Source organism: Anarhichas minor, unplaced genomic scaffold, assembly GCF_050575085.1.
Source record: "Anarhichas minor isolate MPS153535 unplaced genomic scaffold, ASM5057508v1 ptg000002l, whole genome shotgun sequence".
Lineage (NCBI taxonomy): Eukaryota > Metazoa > Chordata > Actinopteri > Perciformes > Anarhichadidae > Anarhichas > Anarhichas minor.
In genome coordinates, this window is record NW_027466448.1 from 8,098,952 (window position 1) to 8,119,698 (window position 20,747).

At 42.8% G+C, this 20,747-nt stretch overlaps 3 protein-coding genes across 6 annotated transcripts; 2 read left to right on the forward strand and 1 right to left on the reverse strand.

Annotated features, from left to right (window-relative positions):
* The first annotated feature begins 1,189 nt into the window (after positions 1-1,189).
* Positions 1,190-2,955, forward strand: hwa (huluwa). Its single transcript, XM_076102790.1, has 3 exons — positions 1,190-1,777; positions 2,396-2,585; positions 2,789-2,955. Exons 1-3 carry the CDS (start codon positions 1,190-1,192, stop codon positions 2,953-2,955), a joined length of 945 nt encoding a protein of 314 aa, XP_075958905.1.
* A 1,551-nt stretch (positions 2,956-4,506) lies between these two features.
* atp5fa1 (ATP synthase F1 subunit alpha) lies at positions 4,507-8,886 on the reverse strand. Its single transcript, XM_076088286.1, has 11 exons — positions 8,749-8,886; positions 7,338-7,413; positions 7,063-7,232; positions 6,677-6,850; positions 6,375-6,541; positions 5,810-6,110; positions 5,482-5,706; positions 5,298-5,405; positions 5,061-5,205; positions 4,815-4,965; positions 4,507-4,727 (listed from the first exon to the last, which is right to left on the reverse strand). Exons 1-11 carry the CDS (start codon positions 8,806-8,808, stop codon positions 4,649-4,651), a joined length of 1,656 nt encoding a protein of 551 aa, XP_075944401.1. The 5' UTR covers positions 8,809-8,886; the 3' UTR covers positions 4,507-4,648.
* Positions 8,887-9,860: 974 nt separating this feature from the next.
* Positions 9,861-19,570, forward strand: ark2n (arkadia (rnf111) N-terminal like PKA signaling regulator 2n). 4 transcript variants are annotated; one of them, XM_076088299.1, is made up of 5 exons: positions 9,861-10,111; positions 10,929-11,819; positions 16,244-16,414; positions 16,908-17,022; positions 17,130-19,570. In XM_076088299.1, exons 2-5 carry the CDS (start codon positions 10,997-10,999, stop codon positions 17,317-17,319), a joined length of 1,299 nt encoding a protein of 432 aa, XP_075944414.1. In that variant the 5' UTR covers positions 9,861-10,111; positions 10,929-10,996; the 3' UTR covers positions 17,320-19,570. The 4 variants fall into 4 exon arrangements, with proteins under 4 accessions (XP_075944414.1, XP_075944424.1, XP_075944432.1 ...); XM_076088309.1 differs by having other exon boundaries at positions 10,932-11,819; XM_076088326.1 differs by lacking the exon at positions 16,244-16,414 and having other exon boundaries at positions 9,864-10,111.
* The last annotated feature ends 1,177 nt before the right edge of the window (positions 19,571-20,747 follow it).

The window sequence follows — 20,747 nt, forward strand, 5'->3', positions numbered from 1 at the left end:
CTATAGTATCACAACCACTCACAACCTCTTATTGTGTTTGGAAATGGCAAGCGGCGCTTAAGTGAGTTGTAGTTCGGCGAGGAGACGACTTTCTGCAGGCAAGACGCACAACAACTACGATGCCACAGGAGCAGTGAGTTTAGATCTGACGAATGGGGTCTTTGGTATCTGAGGGCGTCCGTTGACTCAACAGCCTTTCTCTTGAATGAAAAGGTTAGCTGCACTGTTATACCTGCAGACCTATAGCAGGATATCAGTGTGTGCGCTATTCAAGTCTGTATAGACTTCTTTAAACATGAGTGGTAGAAACAAAAAAAATACTTTACTATGGTTATATGGTGCTCATATGACTGATCTTTTGCATTGATTTATTACAATAGCAAAATATACTTGTGTACAAGGATCTACTTTGTGTACAAAATGCAAAAAAAATGTTGTCTCTAAGAGAGATTCATCTGTCAAATGTTCTATTGAATTATTTGAAATGTTTGTATATATATATATATTCTGCGACGAGCCAGCAGTTGATGTATCATTACCTGACATAGACATGTTTGGAAAGCATGAAAAATAAAGAAAAAAACACAATTTGACTTCTGTTCTCTGCTGTTCTTCGGGAAAAACGTGTGTTTAAGTGGACTACACAAGACCAACTAACTATCAGACACTGAAGTCCATAAAATAAAGCATAAATAAAAAAATATATATATATATATATATATATATATATATATATATATACACACACACACACACACACACACACAGGTATATCACACTGCAGAACTTTAGATGCAGCGTTGCAGGAGTCTGGTCACCTGCTGCCATCTAGCGGTGGTCCTGCACATAATAGGACACACCTGTTGATCTGTAATTTATGTGGCTGCCAACTGAGCGCGCGTTGCATGGTCGCCTCAGATCGAGCCTTTGCTTTGTTAACACTGACAGTGTTGGTCCACAATGATGAAGACAAGAGGGGTGAAAGACACCAGTCCCGTTTGGAGACTTTGTGCATTTGAGAAGCGGACTGGCATGTTGCTATTAGATAAAACATAAACAAAATACTTTCAAACGCAAAGTCATCCACATTGATTGACACACCAAACCACCTGTGCGTTCAGAGGCAACGTGGGTCTCAGTTGAGATCATCAATTCTACAAAATTCCGCCTTCATGTCCTCTGGGATGAAATGTCGCAGATAAGTCTGACCACACAATCAAACGGGACGGAGGTTTACCCTGTGACAAACCTGACTTTAGTGGTTCTTTTGCTCATACCTTGTGTGGTCATCCTGCTCCTGCTGAACTGCCTGTTCCTGGGTTACAAGTTGCTGAACCTGTCGGAGAAGAAGCACAGGCGCAAGCGAGAGGACGCAGAGGAGATGCTTCTGCAGTCCACCCTGCAGAGAGTCAGAAGAGTGTCGGATGTGGCTTTCCCCTCGCTGCAGAGGAGAGCCTACATGTCTCTATCGGAGCCCGTCTTGCCGCATCCCGTCACCTCTTCCAGGGCTTCCTCCAGGGAGAGGGCCGGAGGGGATCACAGGATCCGGCTCCTGGTGCCAGATGGCGCCACCGGCTCGGGGTCGATGAGGGCACCGAGCACCATCCGGGCCACCTCCTCTGCTGCTGTTTTCACCCCGAGACTCGACCTGCCCTCCGGATCACGGATGTACAGCACCGGTAAAGCGGGGTGGTGTAAAAGCGCGCCAGTTTTACCGCAGTCCAGTGGTTCAGAGGCTGAAACCAGACTGAACCTTGTTCCGCCAAACACTCCCACGGTGAGTGGTACACTTTCGGTTTTAATAACTTTAAAATAACCAGGAAGAGGCCTGATGAGTCCAGGGCCACTGTGAAGGTGTTAATGAGTATTGAAGATTGACCAATTAGTGGATATCTATTCAGGAACATCTGCAGGAAACATAGCCAAAAACATAAAAAACTAAGTTTAATTTTGACTGTTCTGGATTTTAGGCCAGTGATGCCAAATTCTAGTAATTGTACTGAAGCATGGCCAGATTAGATTACTTGGCCCCATGTCCTTTCTGTTCAATGTGGTCATTACTCCTGGAATAATATCTGGCCCTGGTTTTCCTGTTTTTAATTTGATCAAACAGGAGGAGAAACCGTAAAGGTCAACTAGATCACCTAATAAAGCAGGAGCCACCTTTAGGCTCTTATTAGTATATATTTGCTTTAGAGCTGCATATTATCCATACTACCAAACAAAGAGAGTTTATAAAATTACCACAAACCAATTGACATACAGAAGTGAAGACCAAAAACTGTCAGTTCATTACTTTAGAGTAACAAAAATGAATGTCCACCCAAGATCCAACCTCCAGCAATGAAGCACAAACTTCAAAGTGTCAGGTCTATATATTTTTCTTTGTCCGCAGGAGGAGACTGAACATGTGGGCCATCTTCGTCGGAGCAGTACTTTCCAGATGCTGACAGATGTGAACCCAGGCGTTATGTTTGACAAAGTGGGCATGGAGTGCGAGTTCACCGACCCGCCTTCAGAGGCCTCCTACCTGAACACATCTGCAGTGGGTCCTGGACTGGACAGCGACTTTGGTGCAAGTGCAGGTAAACTTCATTCTCCCTTAGCTGCACTGTAGCCAACACGACTGCCATTAAAGCTAATGCTGTACCAAGGCACCGAGGGAACAGTATGACGAAAACAAACGTCGTTGTCTTGCTTGGATGAATGCTAAATAACTAGGGTAGTATATTTAGGTATTATTCAATTTATGCAAAAGTTCTGATATACTCGCATGGTTTCTTCTCAGGCGTCTCCCTGCGGATTCTGTCAGCAGACAGTGACGGTCTGTCCAACGGTGTCCTGGCCTCGGCCCTGGAGTGGGATTATTATGACCCTTGCTATGTCAAACAGAATAATCTACCCAAACATAAACACCACAGACCCACAGTGCACACCAAACAGTACTGGGTGTAAAATGTTCCAGCTGTCAAGTGTGATCTTTTTAATGTAAATTTATTTTTAATGACTTATTTATTTATATTTAAATAACGTGTGCTTTAGTCTTTTATTTATTTTGTCTCACTTATAATCACTATTTTGAAATTGACACAATTTGCTGATAAGAATGCACTCCGCCACTGAATTTGTTCAACTTGTGAAATATTTACTGGGCACCTTCACTTGTGTTATTGTGAAATATGCACTTGGTCCCTTATGTTTATCTAAATTAGTCACCATTTCTTATTAACACGGCTGTTCAGTCAGTTCTGAATTTCACGAACCATTCACATTATTTATACTCACTTCTATTGATTCAAATGTTTTCATTTACTCTGTGTAATAAAGACTAATTTAGAAGTAAGTGCTTCTTGATTATCTTTTCAATTAAACCATTATCACACAATGCAAGTCAGCAGGAACTCTGTCAATGCAAATTACAGAAATGGAAAAAGCAATATTACTATTTAAAACTACCTGTACCATCAAACATTTAAGTTAATACATCTTAATAGGATTTGTGATTTAGAAATCTGTCATGTGCCACTCCTCACCAGCAGAGGGCACTGTAGTTTTGGGATTTTGCCCTGAGCATTACATGTTAACCCCCTCGACTGATGCAAGTCGATAACTGATAATACTGTCGCGTTATACTACACTGGTGTATTAAGAGAGAACCTGATACCTTAAATACAAATCAGAAAAGCTGAGCACCAGGATGCCTTGACCCAGTCATTAACAAAAAAGTCACATCAGATCCTTTGGTTTGTTGACCATTACAACTCAAAGTGGAACTTGGAAGACTTTTGAACCATAAAAGCAGCTTCAACCTCCAGAGAATATTGAGAAAGGGGCTGCAAGACAATTCAGAGAATTTAAAAAGGGTGAGTACGTTTTTTTGAATTTCTGGTTGTAAGATTGGCTGCCCCAGGTTAGCCAAGTATGACAGGCTTGTCATTTCTGCATTCATGAAGTGTCGTGGCCATGCCATCCTTCTCATTCAATTGTGTAAATCATGAGCCTCATTTCTGAAATATTAAGATATAAAGTCACAACCTTTGAGCTGTGCACAGACTTTCAAACTGCATTCAAAAACAAGTTGTGACAAGTTGTGAAGATTAAATCCCATATTAGTCCCGCAGTGGGGAAATTTGTTCTCTGCATTTGACCCATCCCTGTGTGTGTGTGTACACAGGGTCATATATATATATATATATATATAACAAAATCATATTGCTCACCGTCAGCCAGTGACCTTGTCTATTCAAATGAAAGTCCCATTTGCCGTTTTTCAGAGTAATTGTTTTTTTAGGGGGAAGATTGATGATCTGAATTGCTTTCGTCAAAAGAGACAGCAGCAAACTGTTTAATTGTTATGCTCACAAATGAGAGGCAGGATATTAAGAAACAAATAGTTTACAGGTGTAGCTGTGCACTATATCAGCATTTGTTTCAACAGACAGACAAACTCTTCAAACAGAAAGTGACCCAACAAGTGTTCCGAAAACACAAAAAGAGGCGATCAAGTCAACTAAATGGAATACTTTATTCTCTGAACGAGATATCTGTACATTAAAGATCAAGTGCCACTTCTTTTTAATTCATAGAAAGTATAACTGACTGTTGCACTAGAGTGAACATGAAAACCACCAGAACAAAAAGCAGCACTTTACTCGAAGGTGGAGAGGAAAGTCAACACAATTTGCTTGAGTTTCACATCGGATGCCTCAGAGATTTGGCCCTCAGTCCTGCAATCAAGTACAGATTGGTTACAAAATGCATTGAACATAAACTACAATGTAAAATTTGAAATGCCCAGAAGCTCCTTCACTCACCTAATAGCTGTCAGCAGGTCTTGGTGCTGGCTCAGTACGTGCTGCAGGAAGCCCTTCTCGAACTTGGTGATCTTGCTCGGGTCTATTTTGTCCAGGTGTCCCCTCACACCAGCATAAATGACCGTTACCTGTTCCTCAATGGCCATTGGGCCTGAAACATAAACGCATACAGTCTCAAAACATAAGACAACTGTAGAATGAAAGATGCCTTTTAAGGGAAATTGAATACCAAATGTAAATACTCACAGTACTGTCCCTGTTTAAGGAGCTCGGTAAGACGAACACCACGACTCAGCAGCTGCTGAGTGGCAGCGTCCAGATCAGAACCAAACTGAGCGAAGGCAGCCACCTCACGGTACTGGGCCAGCTCCAGCTTCATGGTACCGGCCACCTGGTGATGGGACAGAAATCAATAAGTCGCAATCAATGACATGGATTGTGGTAAAAAGCTGCGAGATGGGTGATTACAAAGAAAAGGCTAACCTGCTTCATGGCCTTGGTCTGGGCAGCCGATCCGACACGTGACACAGACAGGCCGACGTTGATGGCTGGACGGATACCTTTGTAGAACAGCTCAGTCTCCAAGAAGATCTGAGTGGGGAAAACAGCATTTAATAACCGGGTTCAGGATTTCACTTGGGGGCGAGTCGACGTGTCACGCACTCACCTGTCCGTCTGTGATGGAGATGACATTAGTTGGAATGTAGGCCGACACGTCACCGGCCTGGGTCTCGATAACGGGGAGGGCTGTAAGGGAGCCGCCGCCAAAGTTGTCATTCATCTTGGCGGCTCTCTCCAGCAGACGGGAATGCAAGTAGAAGACGTCTCCTGGGTAAGCCTCACGACCAGGGGGGCGACGGAGAAGCAGGGACATCTGACGGTAGGCGACGGCCTGCAGAAAGGAAACATGCAAGGTCGATGTTGATCTGCAAACTACAGTTTGTTCAATTTATTCACTTTCGCTGTGTTCAACAATCCGACTAAACAAAACTCACCTGCTTGGACAGATCGTCATAGATGATGAGGGCGTGCTTGCCGTTGTCTCTGAAGTACTCTCCCATGGAGCAGCCGGAGTAGGGAGCCAGGTACTGCAGCGGAGCGGCATCAGAGGCGGTAGCAGACACCACGATGGTGTACTTCATCGCGTCCGCGTCTGTCAGCCTCTTCACAAGCTGAGCCACTGTGGACCTCTTCTGGCCGATAGCGACGTAGATGCAGTACAGCTTCTTCTTCTCGTCGGTCCCTTCGTTGAAGCGCCTCTGGTTGATGATTGTGTCGACGGCAATTGCGGTTTTGCTGCAACACAAATTTTAAACACTGAGCACCCTGGATACACCGAAAAACAGATCCATCATGTGTGAATGTCATGTGTTAATATTCAGAATTTAAAGCAGCCATGATCTGGTTTTAGTTTAGCATGATATATTGCACTGCTCAGTATTTGACAACCCCTTATCAGCATTAGCACTTCCACTGCTGTGGTTGCATTTCTACAGCACCGGGAATAACATCAAATGCTGCCGTGTGTTCAAGTATTCCCTTTGAGCAGAATCCTCTTACCCAGTCTGCCTGTCGCCAATGATGAGCTCACGCTGACCACGGCCGATGGGGACCAAACTGTCCACAGCTTTGATGCCAGTCTGCATCGGCTCCCTCACAGAGATGCGGGGGATGATACCCGGGGCCTTCAGACCCACACGTCTGCGGATGTTGGAGCCGAGGGGGCCCTGTGAGGGAACATAGTGGAACAAAAAGGAGTCAACTAAATAACATGATTACTTGCTTTTATATAAAGCACTCTGTGATGCATCTTATGCATTAATTGTGCTATAAAAATACAGAGTATTATTATCATCATTGACCTTTCCATCAATAGCATTTCCCAGAGCATCGACGACACGGCCCAGGAGCTCTACACCAACGGGCACATCCACAATGGCACCTGTTCTCTTGACAATGTCGCCTTCCTTGATCAGCTTGTCGTTACCAAACACCACAACACCAACATTGTCGGCCTCCAAGTTCAAAGACATGCCCTGGATAAGAGAAGAAAAACAAAACAAGTTACGAAAATGGGCAGACTCCTTTTTTCTAGTCTTTGATACAGTGTATTTACACATGGGTTCTCCCTGTTGCTATGTAGAGAGCATTGCTGTTTACCGATTGCCTCCCCTGGTTAAGCAAATGAAATCCTCAACACACTCCGTGAAAAAGTCGGCGGTCTACAAGGTTACATTATCGGTCTTACCTTCAGGCCGGAGGAGAACTCCACCATCTCCTCAGCCTGCACGTTCCTCAGGCCGTACACTCTGGCGATACCGTCACCGATGGACAGCACGCGACCAGTCTCCTGCAATTCAGCGCTGTGGTCAACTCCGAGGATCTTCTCCTCCAGAATGGACGACACCTCGGCTGTGCCTGTAATGTTTGTAAAGGCACGGCTGATTAACAACTGTGGACAACTGTAACAATTCATTCACTTTCTTAAGTACTCGGCCAATACGGGTTTCCAGAAACACTGACCCATTTTCTGAAACCCTGGATGGGTGGTGTGTAGATTCTTCACTCCTACACATGCTGCAGCAACGTTCTTGGATACCTTTAAAGACAATGGGAACAAGTACAGAAATTCATTTTATACTGACCGAATAAGTCTAGCATTTTCAATTTCATTAAGCAATCAAATGCAACAGCCCGGCAATAAGTCTTCCTTTCAAGAAGCTTTTAAATGTTCAGGTTTTGAGCTGTTGATTCAACTTTAAGGTCTTGTGAGTTTTGCTGTTGAACTTAATTGCATTATTAACGAGCGGTGTTTCCAACATTCTGTCCACAGAGGATAGACTCATTCTAAATATCAGAGTGAGTTCACTCTGCCTGTGGCGCTCAGAGCACTTTCCAGAAATCATGACTCATTATTCATGATCTCCAGAATCCACAGACCTTGTTGTGTCTCACAACATTCACAATGTGAAAAAATATCAAAACAGCAATAAGGAGAAAATAAAACTAAATTAAGACTACTAATTGACTTTGCTAGTGCTAGGAAAGCTAAGCCACTTATAGCCACAGTTTGGGCCTCTCAAGTATTACCAGTCTATCACTCAGTACAAACCTCTAACAATCTGGATGGACAAAGCTTTTGTTTGTTGCACAATGAAATTCAAACAAAAATAGAAAGTTAAATAATGCTTTATTAACACAACAATAACTAAAAATGTATGTATGTTAAGTATTATTGTCAGCTATTTGTCTGTGTTGATGCTACTTGTATTATTTCATATTTGCATCCCTAGAATAATCATACATAATGGCTGACAATCTTGATAGCAGACAGAGCTGCAATTTAGATTGTTGGAAGAGTCATTCAATTATTCCCTTCAGAACAGCAGTCAGTGTTCATCTGTTTTTCAGAGAAACAGATAAGCTTGGCTGTGACTCAAATGTTTTGTTTCGTATATCTCTACAACATTGAGTTGGGCCACAGGTCACGCAGTCTGCAGGGTCACAGGACAAGTCCTCCAGAACATTACAATATCCAACGTAGTATCACAACATATACATAAACACATATGCAAAGCTTAGCCCGGCAAATGCACTTGCAACGAAAGCTAGCATGAAAACTGACCTTCAATACCAAATTACATTCGTCATTACTGCGCTTTAGCTTCGTCATGTCCATTGATAATGCATTAACACATAGCTCACAGGTCTATTTGATAGTCTAGTCACTGTTAATAATGTTCAGTACTATCTTGTTTGTTGCCGTCTGTCAGCTACAAAAGTTAACAGTGAAGGGCCCGCTGTCCTCCGGTGCAAAGACGTGTGCATACACACAACACCGCCATGATTTCTTTAGAATTTGACCCAAAAAAAAGGGATTTTCTGAAGGAAGTCGACACAAAGGTGAACATAAAATAAGTAAAGTGTTGCTTACAAATCCAGCCCGTCGAGGCAGACTGCGGGCAAGAGCCGCTGCGACGCGTACTGACAGCATGTTCGTGTCCTGTGGGGTCGATCCTGCTCCCGGAGCGGACAGAGAAGGATGGCGGACACGGCGACCGACGTGTAGAAAGGTCACAGTGACCCGGAAGTACTTCAAAATAAAACTACCGTATTCTTTTGTTCCTTTTCTCTTTCTTGTATTTTTTCTTCAAGACATTGAATTAAAAACAAGTAAATACATAAGCGATAAATAGTTCAATGTATATTATATTGATGAGGTATTGAATAATGAAACATTAAATGAAACATTAAGACATCTGAATATTAGGCAGACAGTCAAATAATTTAACTATGAATTCAATTCAATAAGATATATTTATAAATAGATGTGTGTTTACTTATTGCTATAATTACATCATCAGAAATATTTGTTTAAGACCTTGCTGTCCATGTTTTAAATATTTTTTTTTACTTCTGAACATTTTACGAGAAACAATATATTATTTCACAGTCGTTTAAGATGCGTTTGCATGATGTTTAATTAAAGTTGTACCAAAAATATAGATTATGGTTTATGGTAGAAACACGTTTCTAAAAACAATGTGTGATATCAGGATGATCAAGATCTAGCAAGGGATTTGTTATATTAATATCTTGATTATTCTCAGTGGAGTTAAGAGTATGATATTTACCCCTGAAATATAGTGGAACAGAAGTATATGTAGTTAAATACTGTGCTTGAGTAAATGTATGGTCAGCAAACCCTCATTCACTTATTTATTACAGTAATGTGGGGGACCTCTGCAGGGACCCAGGGACATGGTGAGAGAGACATTACCTTTGTGGCTTTCTGCAAGAGAAGGTTAATCTTAATACAAACAATGGTCTTTTCTTGAACCTAACCAAGAAGTTGTTGTGTGTTTTGCCAAAACCTAAGGAGAGTCAAACTTGTCCCTTGTGCCCCAGGGCCACAACATGTAGCTGCTCTGTCCCCCTGCTGTCCATGCCCGTCCTCTCCTGAGGTAGTTTCCCCTTCCTGTAGAATTAACATCCCACCCATAGGGGCGCTCGACCATTGGGAAAATACCGGAAGTGGTGCATGTAGCTTTGTGAGAGACGTACGGCTGATGGAGACATTTTAAAATATACACACAGCTAACTGCTAATTGCTATCTGGGCTCGCGAAAGGTGCGAGCGCACTGCGCCAAAAACACGTTCAAATTATTCCAAGTTGTAAAGAATTAAAGTGTATTTAGCAGTGCATTGTCCATGCATCGTAAATCAAAGAGGCTACAAAATACCGAAGATGTTGAGAAGTCCGACACTGGGAAAAGAAGAATACAACTAACGCCGCGGTAAGTTATAACTAGCTTAGCTGAAATGCTAAGTCTGCTACCGCTTTGACTGAGATAGCGTTAGCCGTTAGCTGCTGACATTATCCTGCTCGTTACGCCACTGGGTGGCTAGATACGGATTCCATTTTTAGGATCTTGCGAGGCAGCTGTCCTGCAACCTGAACATTTACAAATGACATGTCTTCTTCTCGCCAAGTTTGCTGCTGGGTGTTAGGTTATGACCGAGGTTAGCTTCACTACGCAGCTAAAAGTAGCGTCTGGATCCAAGCCTGTGTTAGCTCTCCAGTTAGCCACAGACCCAACTAACTCGTATTAAAGTAATTAATTCAATCATAAATAAATGTCTCATACTCCACACATTGTGTTTAACGTGGCTGGGGAGGTGTAGCGGACTTTTATGTAAACGTTACGCAGGCTGTTTGAGACGTAAAAGTAGAAGCTAGCTAACGTCAATTGCATACCGGCAATATCGCTAACGGGAAATTCTGGCCAAATTGTTGCATACAATTTCGAGAGATTATTTGTTTTTTGTATGTGAACAGTCAGTAGTTATATAACATGTTAACCCAGTACAAAATGCACAGAATGTCTTAACTCAAGAGTTTGTAAAGGAGGAAAAATTGTTTTATTGTTTACGTATATAGCTGAACTGGAGATCTACATGTTTAAAAAGGAATGTTTCATTTTGGGACCATTGTGATAATATTTCTGTATGTCCACATTATTTAATAATGCCCTTATGTATTGCCTATGCTGTCAGACACCCAGCCTCTTGCACATAATTTAGACTGTACTTAGTAATATGTTTTTCCTCCAGCAGGTGAGCTCCTGTCCAGGCACATTGGTCCATGTTTGTTGGACCTTTGGGCTTTGGGCTCAACTAGCATGAAGATGGCTGACTCAGACAAGGCAGAGGATTTTGTGGATGCTGAGTGCCCCCCAGAGTGCCTTGATGAAGCACTGTCAGCCACAGGCTCTGTTCAGGACGAGCATCTAAAATCAGAGGCCACCACCAGTACCAGCTCACCGCCGAGGGAAAAGGAGGGAGACAGCCCCTTGACTACAGAGGGTGAGCAGAGTCTCCTCTCCATGCCATGCCTGATGAAGGAGCTCCGCCGAGACTCCCCAGAGTCCCAGCATGCCTCTACAGGGAGCGACAAGCCTGTATCTCGTCATATCTATGAGAGCGACTCCTCGAACAACTGCATGCTCTCCCCCTCGTCCAGTGGCCACCTCGCTGACTCAGACACGCTCTCCTCAGGGGAAGACGGTGCTGCTCCTCCCACTGGAAAAGACGAAGAGGGCAACATGGAAGCTTCGAATGCTCCTGGGCAGACAGCAGGAAGGCAGTCGTCGTCTACAGGGGGGAGGAAGTCCCGGCGGTTACGTTCAGAGAGCGAGATGCTGCCTAACGTGATGGCTGCAAAGAAAAACCGTTGCCAGCCCACCTTGGTAGCAGCTGGAGGGCAGGAAAAACAAACCAATGGAAAGCTGGCAAAAGTGAAAGGTCACCGTAGCCAGAAACACAAGGAGCGAATGCGTTTGCTGAGGCAAAAGCGGGAGGCAGCGGCGCGGAAGAAGTACAACCTGCTGCAGGACAGCAGTACGAGTGACAGCGAGCTCACGTGCGACTCCAGCACCAGCTCCTCTGAGGACGAGGACGATGACACTTCAGGAGGTAGCAAGACAATCAAGACAGATATTACAGGTAACATCCGATGTTCACAACACGTGCTTATAGCAAAGTACTTCTACCATCGTGTAGTAGTACAGGGTAACAGTAGCAGCCACTGTAAAACACGATCACATAATGATGTAAAAATGTATAGGCCTACAGTGTATGACTAAGCAATCAGTCTGACACAGATATTTATAATATGAGGCTGCCTGCATGATGTAAAAAATTCAGGCAAGCCAAATTAAAGTGTTCACTTGCCACATATAGTAAGAACATGTAATGGGGCTGTAGAGAGCCTTTAACAGATCTGTGCAAGCACCGCTTTTTGTGTTTGTTTTATCCAATCACTTTCTTTTTTGGTGTTATTTTCTCACTCCATCTCTTCATTCACCCTGTTTTTGGATAGTTAGTCTGTCTGTTTAGGGGGGCCATCACTTCTAGTAATACAATGTATGGTTCTTTTAGAACTTTGTCTCATCGTTTGCATGCTGTGGAAGTCGAGTGGCATTCCTCAACTCGTGGAATGGTAGAAACGGAGTTGCGTTAATCTAACCTACATTGCGAGCTCTGCAGTTCAACAATGGGCCATTTATATCCTCAGCCTTTGCTGTAAATAGACAGTGAATGGTGTATGATCACACTGTGTTAGTCCGAGTTGCAAGACTCCGCAGTTGCGGTTAAGCGTTGGTGTGCTGGTAGGAACGGTCTTACACCTGCGAGTTTAGACGCCATCATATTGGATGTGCCATTTTATCAGAATGCTTAAAAGTCAATTTAAAAGTCTATTTAGTGACTGTCTAGCACCTTAAGACTACTAGGCATTTAGTATCCTGCTTTTGAATATTCCTTAGCTCTATCCTGCTCGTCACTCTGTCTTGCAAACAGGTGGTTCTCTTCTCTACAATGAGTTCTGTTGCACCTTTGACCTGTCGCATAGCTCTTGTGTCATCGTCTAGAAAATATGAATGGATATGCAGCTCTGACTGACGTTTCCTGACGATTGTAGAAATCTCTTCGGTGGGTTGAGTTCTATAAGTAACTACTAGCTGGGTGGTATTTACAGGCCTGCTGCTGGTGTTGAAGTCTCTTCATTTACTTTAGGCTGATCTTTTCACTGAGATTGCATTTCCTAGAATATAATATATTTGGTTTGGTTTGTTTAAATTAATTGTTTAGCTCACTTGTGTGTTTCCAGAATGGAACTAGTTTATCTAGTATTAGGTTTTTTTTTCCAGGGGCACTACACGGTGCCTATTTTTGGCTGATACTAACCCTACGGTATATTTTAAGATGATCGAAGTTTTAGCAGAAAATATAGTTAAACATATCTTTTGTCCATCATAGTTTCATAATGAATTTGCTTCAAATGGGTGTTTTTACCTCAAAGTCTCTAACACATTTTTCAAACCACGGTCACTAAACCAGTCGTCCGAGACATCCAGTTATCTCTCTTTAGGGATCCGTACTACATGAAATGTTTTCAACCATTTTTACATCCCGCACATAGATTTGAGTGCTTCAACTGCATGATGTAGTCCATCAGCATGAAAGGGTCAATCTGCACGTAACCAAAAAAACAAACTGTCATTTTTCTCTTTAATACAAAAGTCCACCTCCGAAGCATGACAGTGCTACTGTATTTTCTTATGGCTTTGGCCTCAATGTCTTTAAAGCTGGCTTCAGACGTGCGTCGGAGAGATCCAGAGTGGGCGCCCAGATTCATGGGCTGCTGGACACCAGTTCGTGGGACAGGAACGGCATCGGCAGTGTTCTGGAGGAGGCCATGACGCGATTTGCTGTGATGCAGCGTCAGACCGAGGAGCGCTTCCGCGTCTGGATGGAAAAGCTCGCACACCTCGACTCAGACAACGACTCGTCCAAACGCTCAAGTGACGCCCTAGAGGGGCAGCAGCGCCCCTCCCAGGGGGTACGCCCGTCCCAGCCCAGTTCCTTTTTGCCGTCGTCGGAGTCTTCCGAGACTATGGCTGCCTACATGTTGGCGCGAGACAACAACAGTCTCACCTCCACCCCCATAAACAACAACAACATCATCCTACCTGAAGTGGTCACTCAGAACGGGAATCTAGGTGTTCCAGACCCCGGCCTCTTGAATGTTTAGATTTCACTTACTTAGATGTTACCAAGTGTAGAACTAGTTGATGCCGAAAGCACGGCAGTAGGTGTTAATAGGTTAACGATGCGAGGTCACTGAACGGATACACCATCAACAGCAGCTGGGCCCGAGCTGGTTATTTGAACTTGTGTGCAGACCCGAGGGCCCGTTTTAATCTGCTGGCACTGAATCACTGTGAGATTTGACATTCAGAATAATTCAACTCACCCGTTTCATTTCGGCAGCATCTGTGACACGGACACAGGGCGCATCTCAGTGGACTGTCCAGTCAGGGCTCTTATTCTATTACTCTTCATATGGCTCGTTTGTTTTTGTGTACCAGCTGTACGCACACGCACACAAACAGAAGCTGACTGTCATTCATTCAGACTGTGCATTACAGCACCTGGGCAGCCATTAGGACAGTGCTAGATGGGGGGGGGGGGGGCTGCTTAACAGCATGTGCCTTGTCATTCTGACTTCATGCTGGGAATGATAGCTAGAGCATCTCTTTAGAAATTCAGTTCAACACTCTACATTAGCCTCCTTTCTCCTGAACTATGTTTGCACTCTGCTTATAGATGGTTCAGGGTCTTGGGACAACCTTTGTTTTGGTGGTATAGCTTTACTAACATTTACATAACAATATAGATTTGCTTAAAACTATAAACACAATATACTAACCCACACAATTCTTGCTTTTTTTAAATCCTATGACATAATTAGATTAGAAGTGTTTACATTTTCTACGGTTTGCGTTTCTGTTACATTTGCTGCTATTGCTGCCTTTGTGCAGTAACAAGAAACTAGTGAGGGAGGACCGACTCCCACTGTTTATTTTTAGTAGCCTGTGTGTAGGTTGTGAACATCAGATAAGGCATGGGTTCCTATGTTGTGGCTATCAGCTGCAGTGTCAAGAGCCTCAAATCTTCACTCGTACAACAGCCGCCTAGTTAGTTTCCTATTTGCACTGGTCTGCCAGCTTGGCCCGTGTCACCGCAGCTTCAAACTGAAAACCCAGGCATCAAACTAACGGATATACAGCAGTAATACAGCTGCAGTGTGGTGCATGGCAATGTTTACGGATTTCCTAAAAAAAAAAAAAAAACACGGACTGATCTGAGCAATCAAGTGGCCTTCTTTGGTTCAGATCCTGTGGTCTTTGAGGTGGAAACAATCCTCGAACTACTTCTACTGATAGTTCTTAACACTAACCATCACTGACATTGATGAAGGAATCTTTGGCCTAATCATATTTATAGTTAGGATGTTTAAAAAAAAAAAAGTGTTACATTTTCTGTACGTGTATATGTAGCCCTACGTCAGTTTTACAAAACGCTGGAGGCCTCGTTTCCCCACCTGTTTGCATGTGGTTATATTAGTATATAGAATGTGCTAGGCCAAACTGGTTTTCATCAGCAGCATGTGTGCAAGGTGTAGCTTTGCTGATAAATGGTGACTGACTGAACGTTTTATCTATTTGGTTGTTTTCTCTTGGCCTAATTGTTTTCAAATTGTGTGAATATTGGTGTTTTTGGTCCGTAGTGCATACTTACTTGCATTTGGGTTTAAATGGATCCAATAACTGCATCCATTTGTTCAAACTGAAGTAACCCTTTAAAATCGGCTGTTTTGTCAACGTGGTAAAGGGAGCCTCATACAATCACACACTGTGTGCATTAAAAACAACACTAAGGACAGTCCACCGTTTACCAAAGAGACTATCCTGGTTTACATTCATCCTTTTTCTATCTTTAATACATGGCCTTTACATCGGCACGCCCTCTCTTTCTCCGGTACCTGTCTATTGCAGCCCAATCAGCTATTCATAGGCATTGTTCTCTCATAGTACATGCTGTCCAGACGAACCCCCTCACACACACACACGTCTGGATGATAGTGTGTGTGCGTTTCTCCCAGGGACTCCTTTTACAGGGTAGAACAAAAATACATGTTCCCTCTTTTCCACAGTTATTCTTCTGTTGTTTGGCAGTTATTATCCCGCTACATTTCACTCACTGAGTAAGACAATTTTGAAGTGTTTTGTAATGACTGTAATCTTGTGTAGTTTTTATGTGAATGGCTGTTATTTTAAAAGCAATAAATGCAGAGAAAAATAAATGCTACGGGTTTACTTATTTACTCCTCGAATACAAAAGCCTCGCTCGTGTAGCTTTGAGAAGTGATCACATTATTCACATTTTCGGAGCGTTTCTTTTAGTGCTGTCAAAAGTGAAAAGGCCAAAATGTTTCATTTCACTACTGGACTACGGACGCAGTGTCAGTCCTACGATTCCAAAGCATGATTTGAATAATGAAGTGTTTTCTTTGTTCTCTGCAGACGCGCTTCCAGTAGTGGGTCACTATGATATTTCAGACACTGATTCTAACCAGGAGAGTATGAGTGTGGAGACAGTCCGGCCCACGGTGATAAAGCATGAGCTAAAAACACACAGAGGCCGGGATATGGCAGCTCACTCTGGGTGTATAAGAGCTCTGTGCTCTGTCTCAGGTCAGTTACAAACCCGCTGAATCCAAACTGATACTTTCCACTCCTCTCAGTGAAGACGGGACATTTAGAGGCATGGGTGTCATCAATAAGCAACTTGCTATGTGGGGGAAATGGTCTTATTAATGTCAGCAAGACGCCTTTGAAGTATTGCTGCCTTCATCCCACACACCACTGGCTTTGCATTGGGTGCTATGGGGAAAAAAAAATACTCTCGCTTCCTTGCTTCAAGACTGAAGAATTGACCTTTTGTAACCGACTAGCCGGCATTGTCAAAACATGAATATAAAGTCCACAATTTCTGTTCTGTCTCAGTGTGTCGCTCCATGCTATCCAGTCAGCTTCTCAGCAACACAAGTGTCGGATTCATCGTTTCCGTTCTCGTGCGTGTCAAAGCAGCTGCACTGTTTTTTAAATGCGTCAGCAAGGCCTGAAGCTCTCTACTTGCTCCGGTCCGCTTCACAATGTGTGACTCTGTTCCTTTTATTTGTTTCAGGCCACGTGGAGGCAGAGCTGTCGCACAAGGAAAGTTCTCACCACAACAAGGGCCAGATTAACATCGCCTCCTCTGACAGCGAGGTGGAAATAGTCGGAGTGCAAGAGAAAGCACGGTAAAGACTTTCAGTGGGGAAACCTTATCTTTAATTTAAATGTTCCTTTTTATTTGTGAATAAGTGTATGAATTCATCTTTTTTTTAAATTATTATTCTTCTTCCAGATGCGCTCACCCATGCGGAGGAGTAATAAAGAATCTGTCCACCTGGAAGGAGAAATCAGTGGAGCAGTTAAACAGCACAAATCAACCACAGCTCTGGACTACTGTTTCCCCTCAGCCCAACTGGGTGTCCCCACCCGAAGTGGTGGACCTCACCCTGGACGAGGACGCCGGACACAAATACCTACTTTAGACAACTTGTACACTGAAGACTCCTCGTTTCTCCCGCTCACTCCTCCTCCCTCTCGCCGCCATGTTACGGCTGAAACCCCTCCTATAGTTGTGGCCTCGCCTGTAACCGCTCGTGGACTCTTCCCGCTCCAGAGCACCGTTTGTTTTTAACTTGCTGTTAAACAAATCGTATGTATCAAAGCCATTCTACTGACGTGATTCCCCCGAACTCAGTTTAGTTGTAATAAAAAAAAAATGGCACGGCACTTCAAGTGCAGGTGGAAAAAGTGCGTACGGCTGATTTATCCGTTAATGATAGCAATATCCTACCTTCATTTAATACCTCAATTACCCCTCGTTGACAGATTTAGGTCATTTCGTGTTGTGCGCTTGCAAGCTGTTTAGTGAAAACGTCAAGTTGCTGCTTAAGAGCAGGTCGGTATCGCGTCACGGCCGTCGACCTGCTTCACTACAGACTCTGAACGGCATATTATCAGATTCGGCATTTTTTTTATCTGCAGTCCCCTGTGGTGGTCAAGGCACAAACGGCAGCTGGTTCACTCTCTGTTGTACAGTGGGGCACAAAGTCTGCTTTGTACCGGTCTACGGTTGTTTTCCAAAGTCTCACCACTGGTTTCGTATTTACTCCAGTCTGCATTGATAGCTTTGCTTCACTCTGCTTTGTCCAGCGTTGGTACAGCTCGTGCTCTGGTGATGGCGGAAAGAGATTCTCAAAAGAATAGTTTCACATTTTGGGAATTCCGCTCATTTGCTTTCTTGCCGAGAGTCAGACGAGTAGATTGACACCACCTCCAGAAATGAGTGGTATCCATCCTCACCAGAAAGACAATAAGTTTATTTCCCCAAATGTCTTGATTTAAATCCACAGCTTTTCTTTCTGCTTCTACCATTTTACAATAAATTACGTTTTTTTTATGAAAACACAGAAACCAACTGGTTAAACTCCACCGTTTAGAAGGAAAAAGACACTACACAATGACTCATTTCTACCACAGCACTATGTTGTGGTATATTAGCAATAGCAATGCTGTGTCTCTTGAAAATTATGTTTTTAGGTTTGGAAGCCACAGAGTGAGTGTGTCCCAGGTGACCCTGCGGTGCGGACTGGCTGCACTTATTGTTTGCGTGCTCGTCTTCTAGAGCGGACACCTTTAAACCTCTGGGGACCCCTTTACAACAGCTGAGGAAATGCATCTTCCATTGAACACAAAGCAAGATGGCCTGAATGCCTTGAAAAGTGCACTATTTTCTGTTAGAAATCGTACAAAGCGTATTCTTTTACCTTACAGAGCAGTGGATTTTGCTATCAACAATAAATATTTTAATAATAGATGTGAATTTAGCACACAAATACATAAAAAAATACTTTTAAGTGGTGAGTTTGTACCCACGTTTGGGCGTTGATAGTAGAACCTTTTACTGTATGAACTGTTTTTACCCTGATCCTCAGAGCCTGCTTGCTCGCTTTCCTCGTGGTCTTATTTTTGTCTTCGTGCAGTACTGCAGCCACACTGGTACACTTTTAATCCACCATCCAACTTCACACACTGTTGTAACACTTGTTTTATTTCATATCAAACAACGTCTACTCTCCGAAGTGAGGTTTGAGAATCAAATTGTTTTCCCTTCTGCTGGTCACAGAAGGGAAAATCCCAAATATAAAAAGGAACGAAACCAAAGTCTAAATGGATTTTTTTTTTTTCAGTTTTTCTTTCTGGATTTTAATTTTGCTTCCATTTTTTATTTGCTCTGTAAGTAAATATTTTCAGTTGGAAGTCGATGCATTTGTTGTGAAATGACGAACTCTGTTTCCAACTCGAGATACAAGTTCAGTCAAATGTGATATTGTTTTCCTTTGGCCAGTTCTTTCCACTCTATGCAGCTACCACTGTAATGACAATTCTTTTTACCAGACCACTTCTGCTTGCAAAACCCATTTTGCTATAGTTCCTTAGGATTATTACTAAATGTTGGTCATGTCTCTGGTGATGGTTTGGTTGAAAAAGGGGCAGTGGTGCTCGACTATGGTTGCACATCGCATGTGTGGTCACATCTTTAACCTCAAGTCAGATATTATCCTCATTACCAGTAATTTAGCTTTGCTCTTCTGTTATATTTTACTGTCAGTATTTTAAATTAATAAAAAGGGGTTTATTTTGTTGCTTCTGCAAGACCTTGACTTCCTTGTAATTATGTCTGTAGAACAAAAAGAAACTATTTTAAAACGAAATAAATAGAGCATTATTTAATGAGCCTCTTGTCCAGCAGTTTGTTTCTTTGTCTCTAGAAAACGCATTCATTTTAGGACATGTAGTCTACTTGTTAAAGTGGCTTTCAAAAGAAGTCTAATTGGGACTGAAGTCTTTGAACTGAACACATTGACATTTGTTGCGTGTTTTTCCTCCTTTGAGACAACTTTAACTACAACTTCAGCAAACAATGTTACTTAAATTCTACTTTAAAAACATCAAACTTAAATAATGGCAGCGCACTAATGCATGAATCTAAAGCCCAAAGTCGTGTCTATCAAAAAGTGTTCTTCACAAGTTCAGAAGAATTGCCATCATAGGTACAAAATCTAACGACGTGTCTCATTGTTTTTCTTTTATCCTGTTGCCTAACAGTCTAGACAAATGCCTCGCCGTGAACAATACATCGTCGCCCACGAAAGTAGCAGGCCGGGTCAGAGGTCATCCTGCGACACCTGCCGCTAGGGGGACATATGGAGTTCACATGAAGAGGACAATGAGGGAGTGGAGCAATGCAGTCTTCGGGGCCCTGCTCCTGAAACCAGAGCCCTGTAGCCGGCTCTTTTCACCCTCAGGGGGCAGAACATCAGCTGTATGCTAATCTTTACAGGGCAGCGGTGGCCTCACAGAGCAGCGAGTGTGCTGGCTCACTCTCAAAAGCCAGAAATAAGTATCCGTCCTCCTGCAGATGTCTTTTTAGTGCTGCAGCTTTAGATTCGGTTTTACAAGTGCTGTTCCGGGTTTATTCAAAATGACAGCTCCCTTGTTAATAAGTGCTGCGCATGACTACTGATCACTAGTGAGGAAAACTAACTTTTACTTGCTTGCTCTGCTAAAAAATATTTAAAATAATTTCTTATGAAAATAAAAGTAAAAGCTCTAACGGGAAAATGTAGATATTTAATTAATTCGTTGAACGACAGAAAAATAAACTTACTATTGATTAATCACTTTCAGTATATTTTCAAGCTTCTCTTTAGCATATATCAGTGTTAACATAACGTCTTTAGGTTTTGGACTTCTTATGAAACAAAACATTTGAAGATTTCAACTTTGGGTCTAATTAGTATTTTTATTTTTCAATCTTTGTAGTTTTTAGATTTCATCGACTAAACTATTTCTTGGAATCAATAATAATGATAACCGTTAGTTAGCTCTGATCATATATAAATTAGGCAAC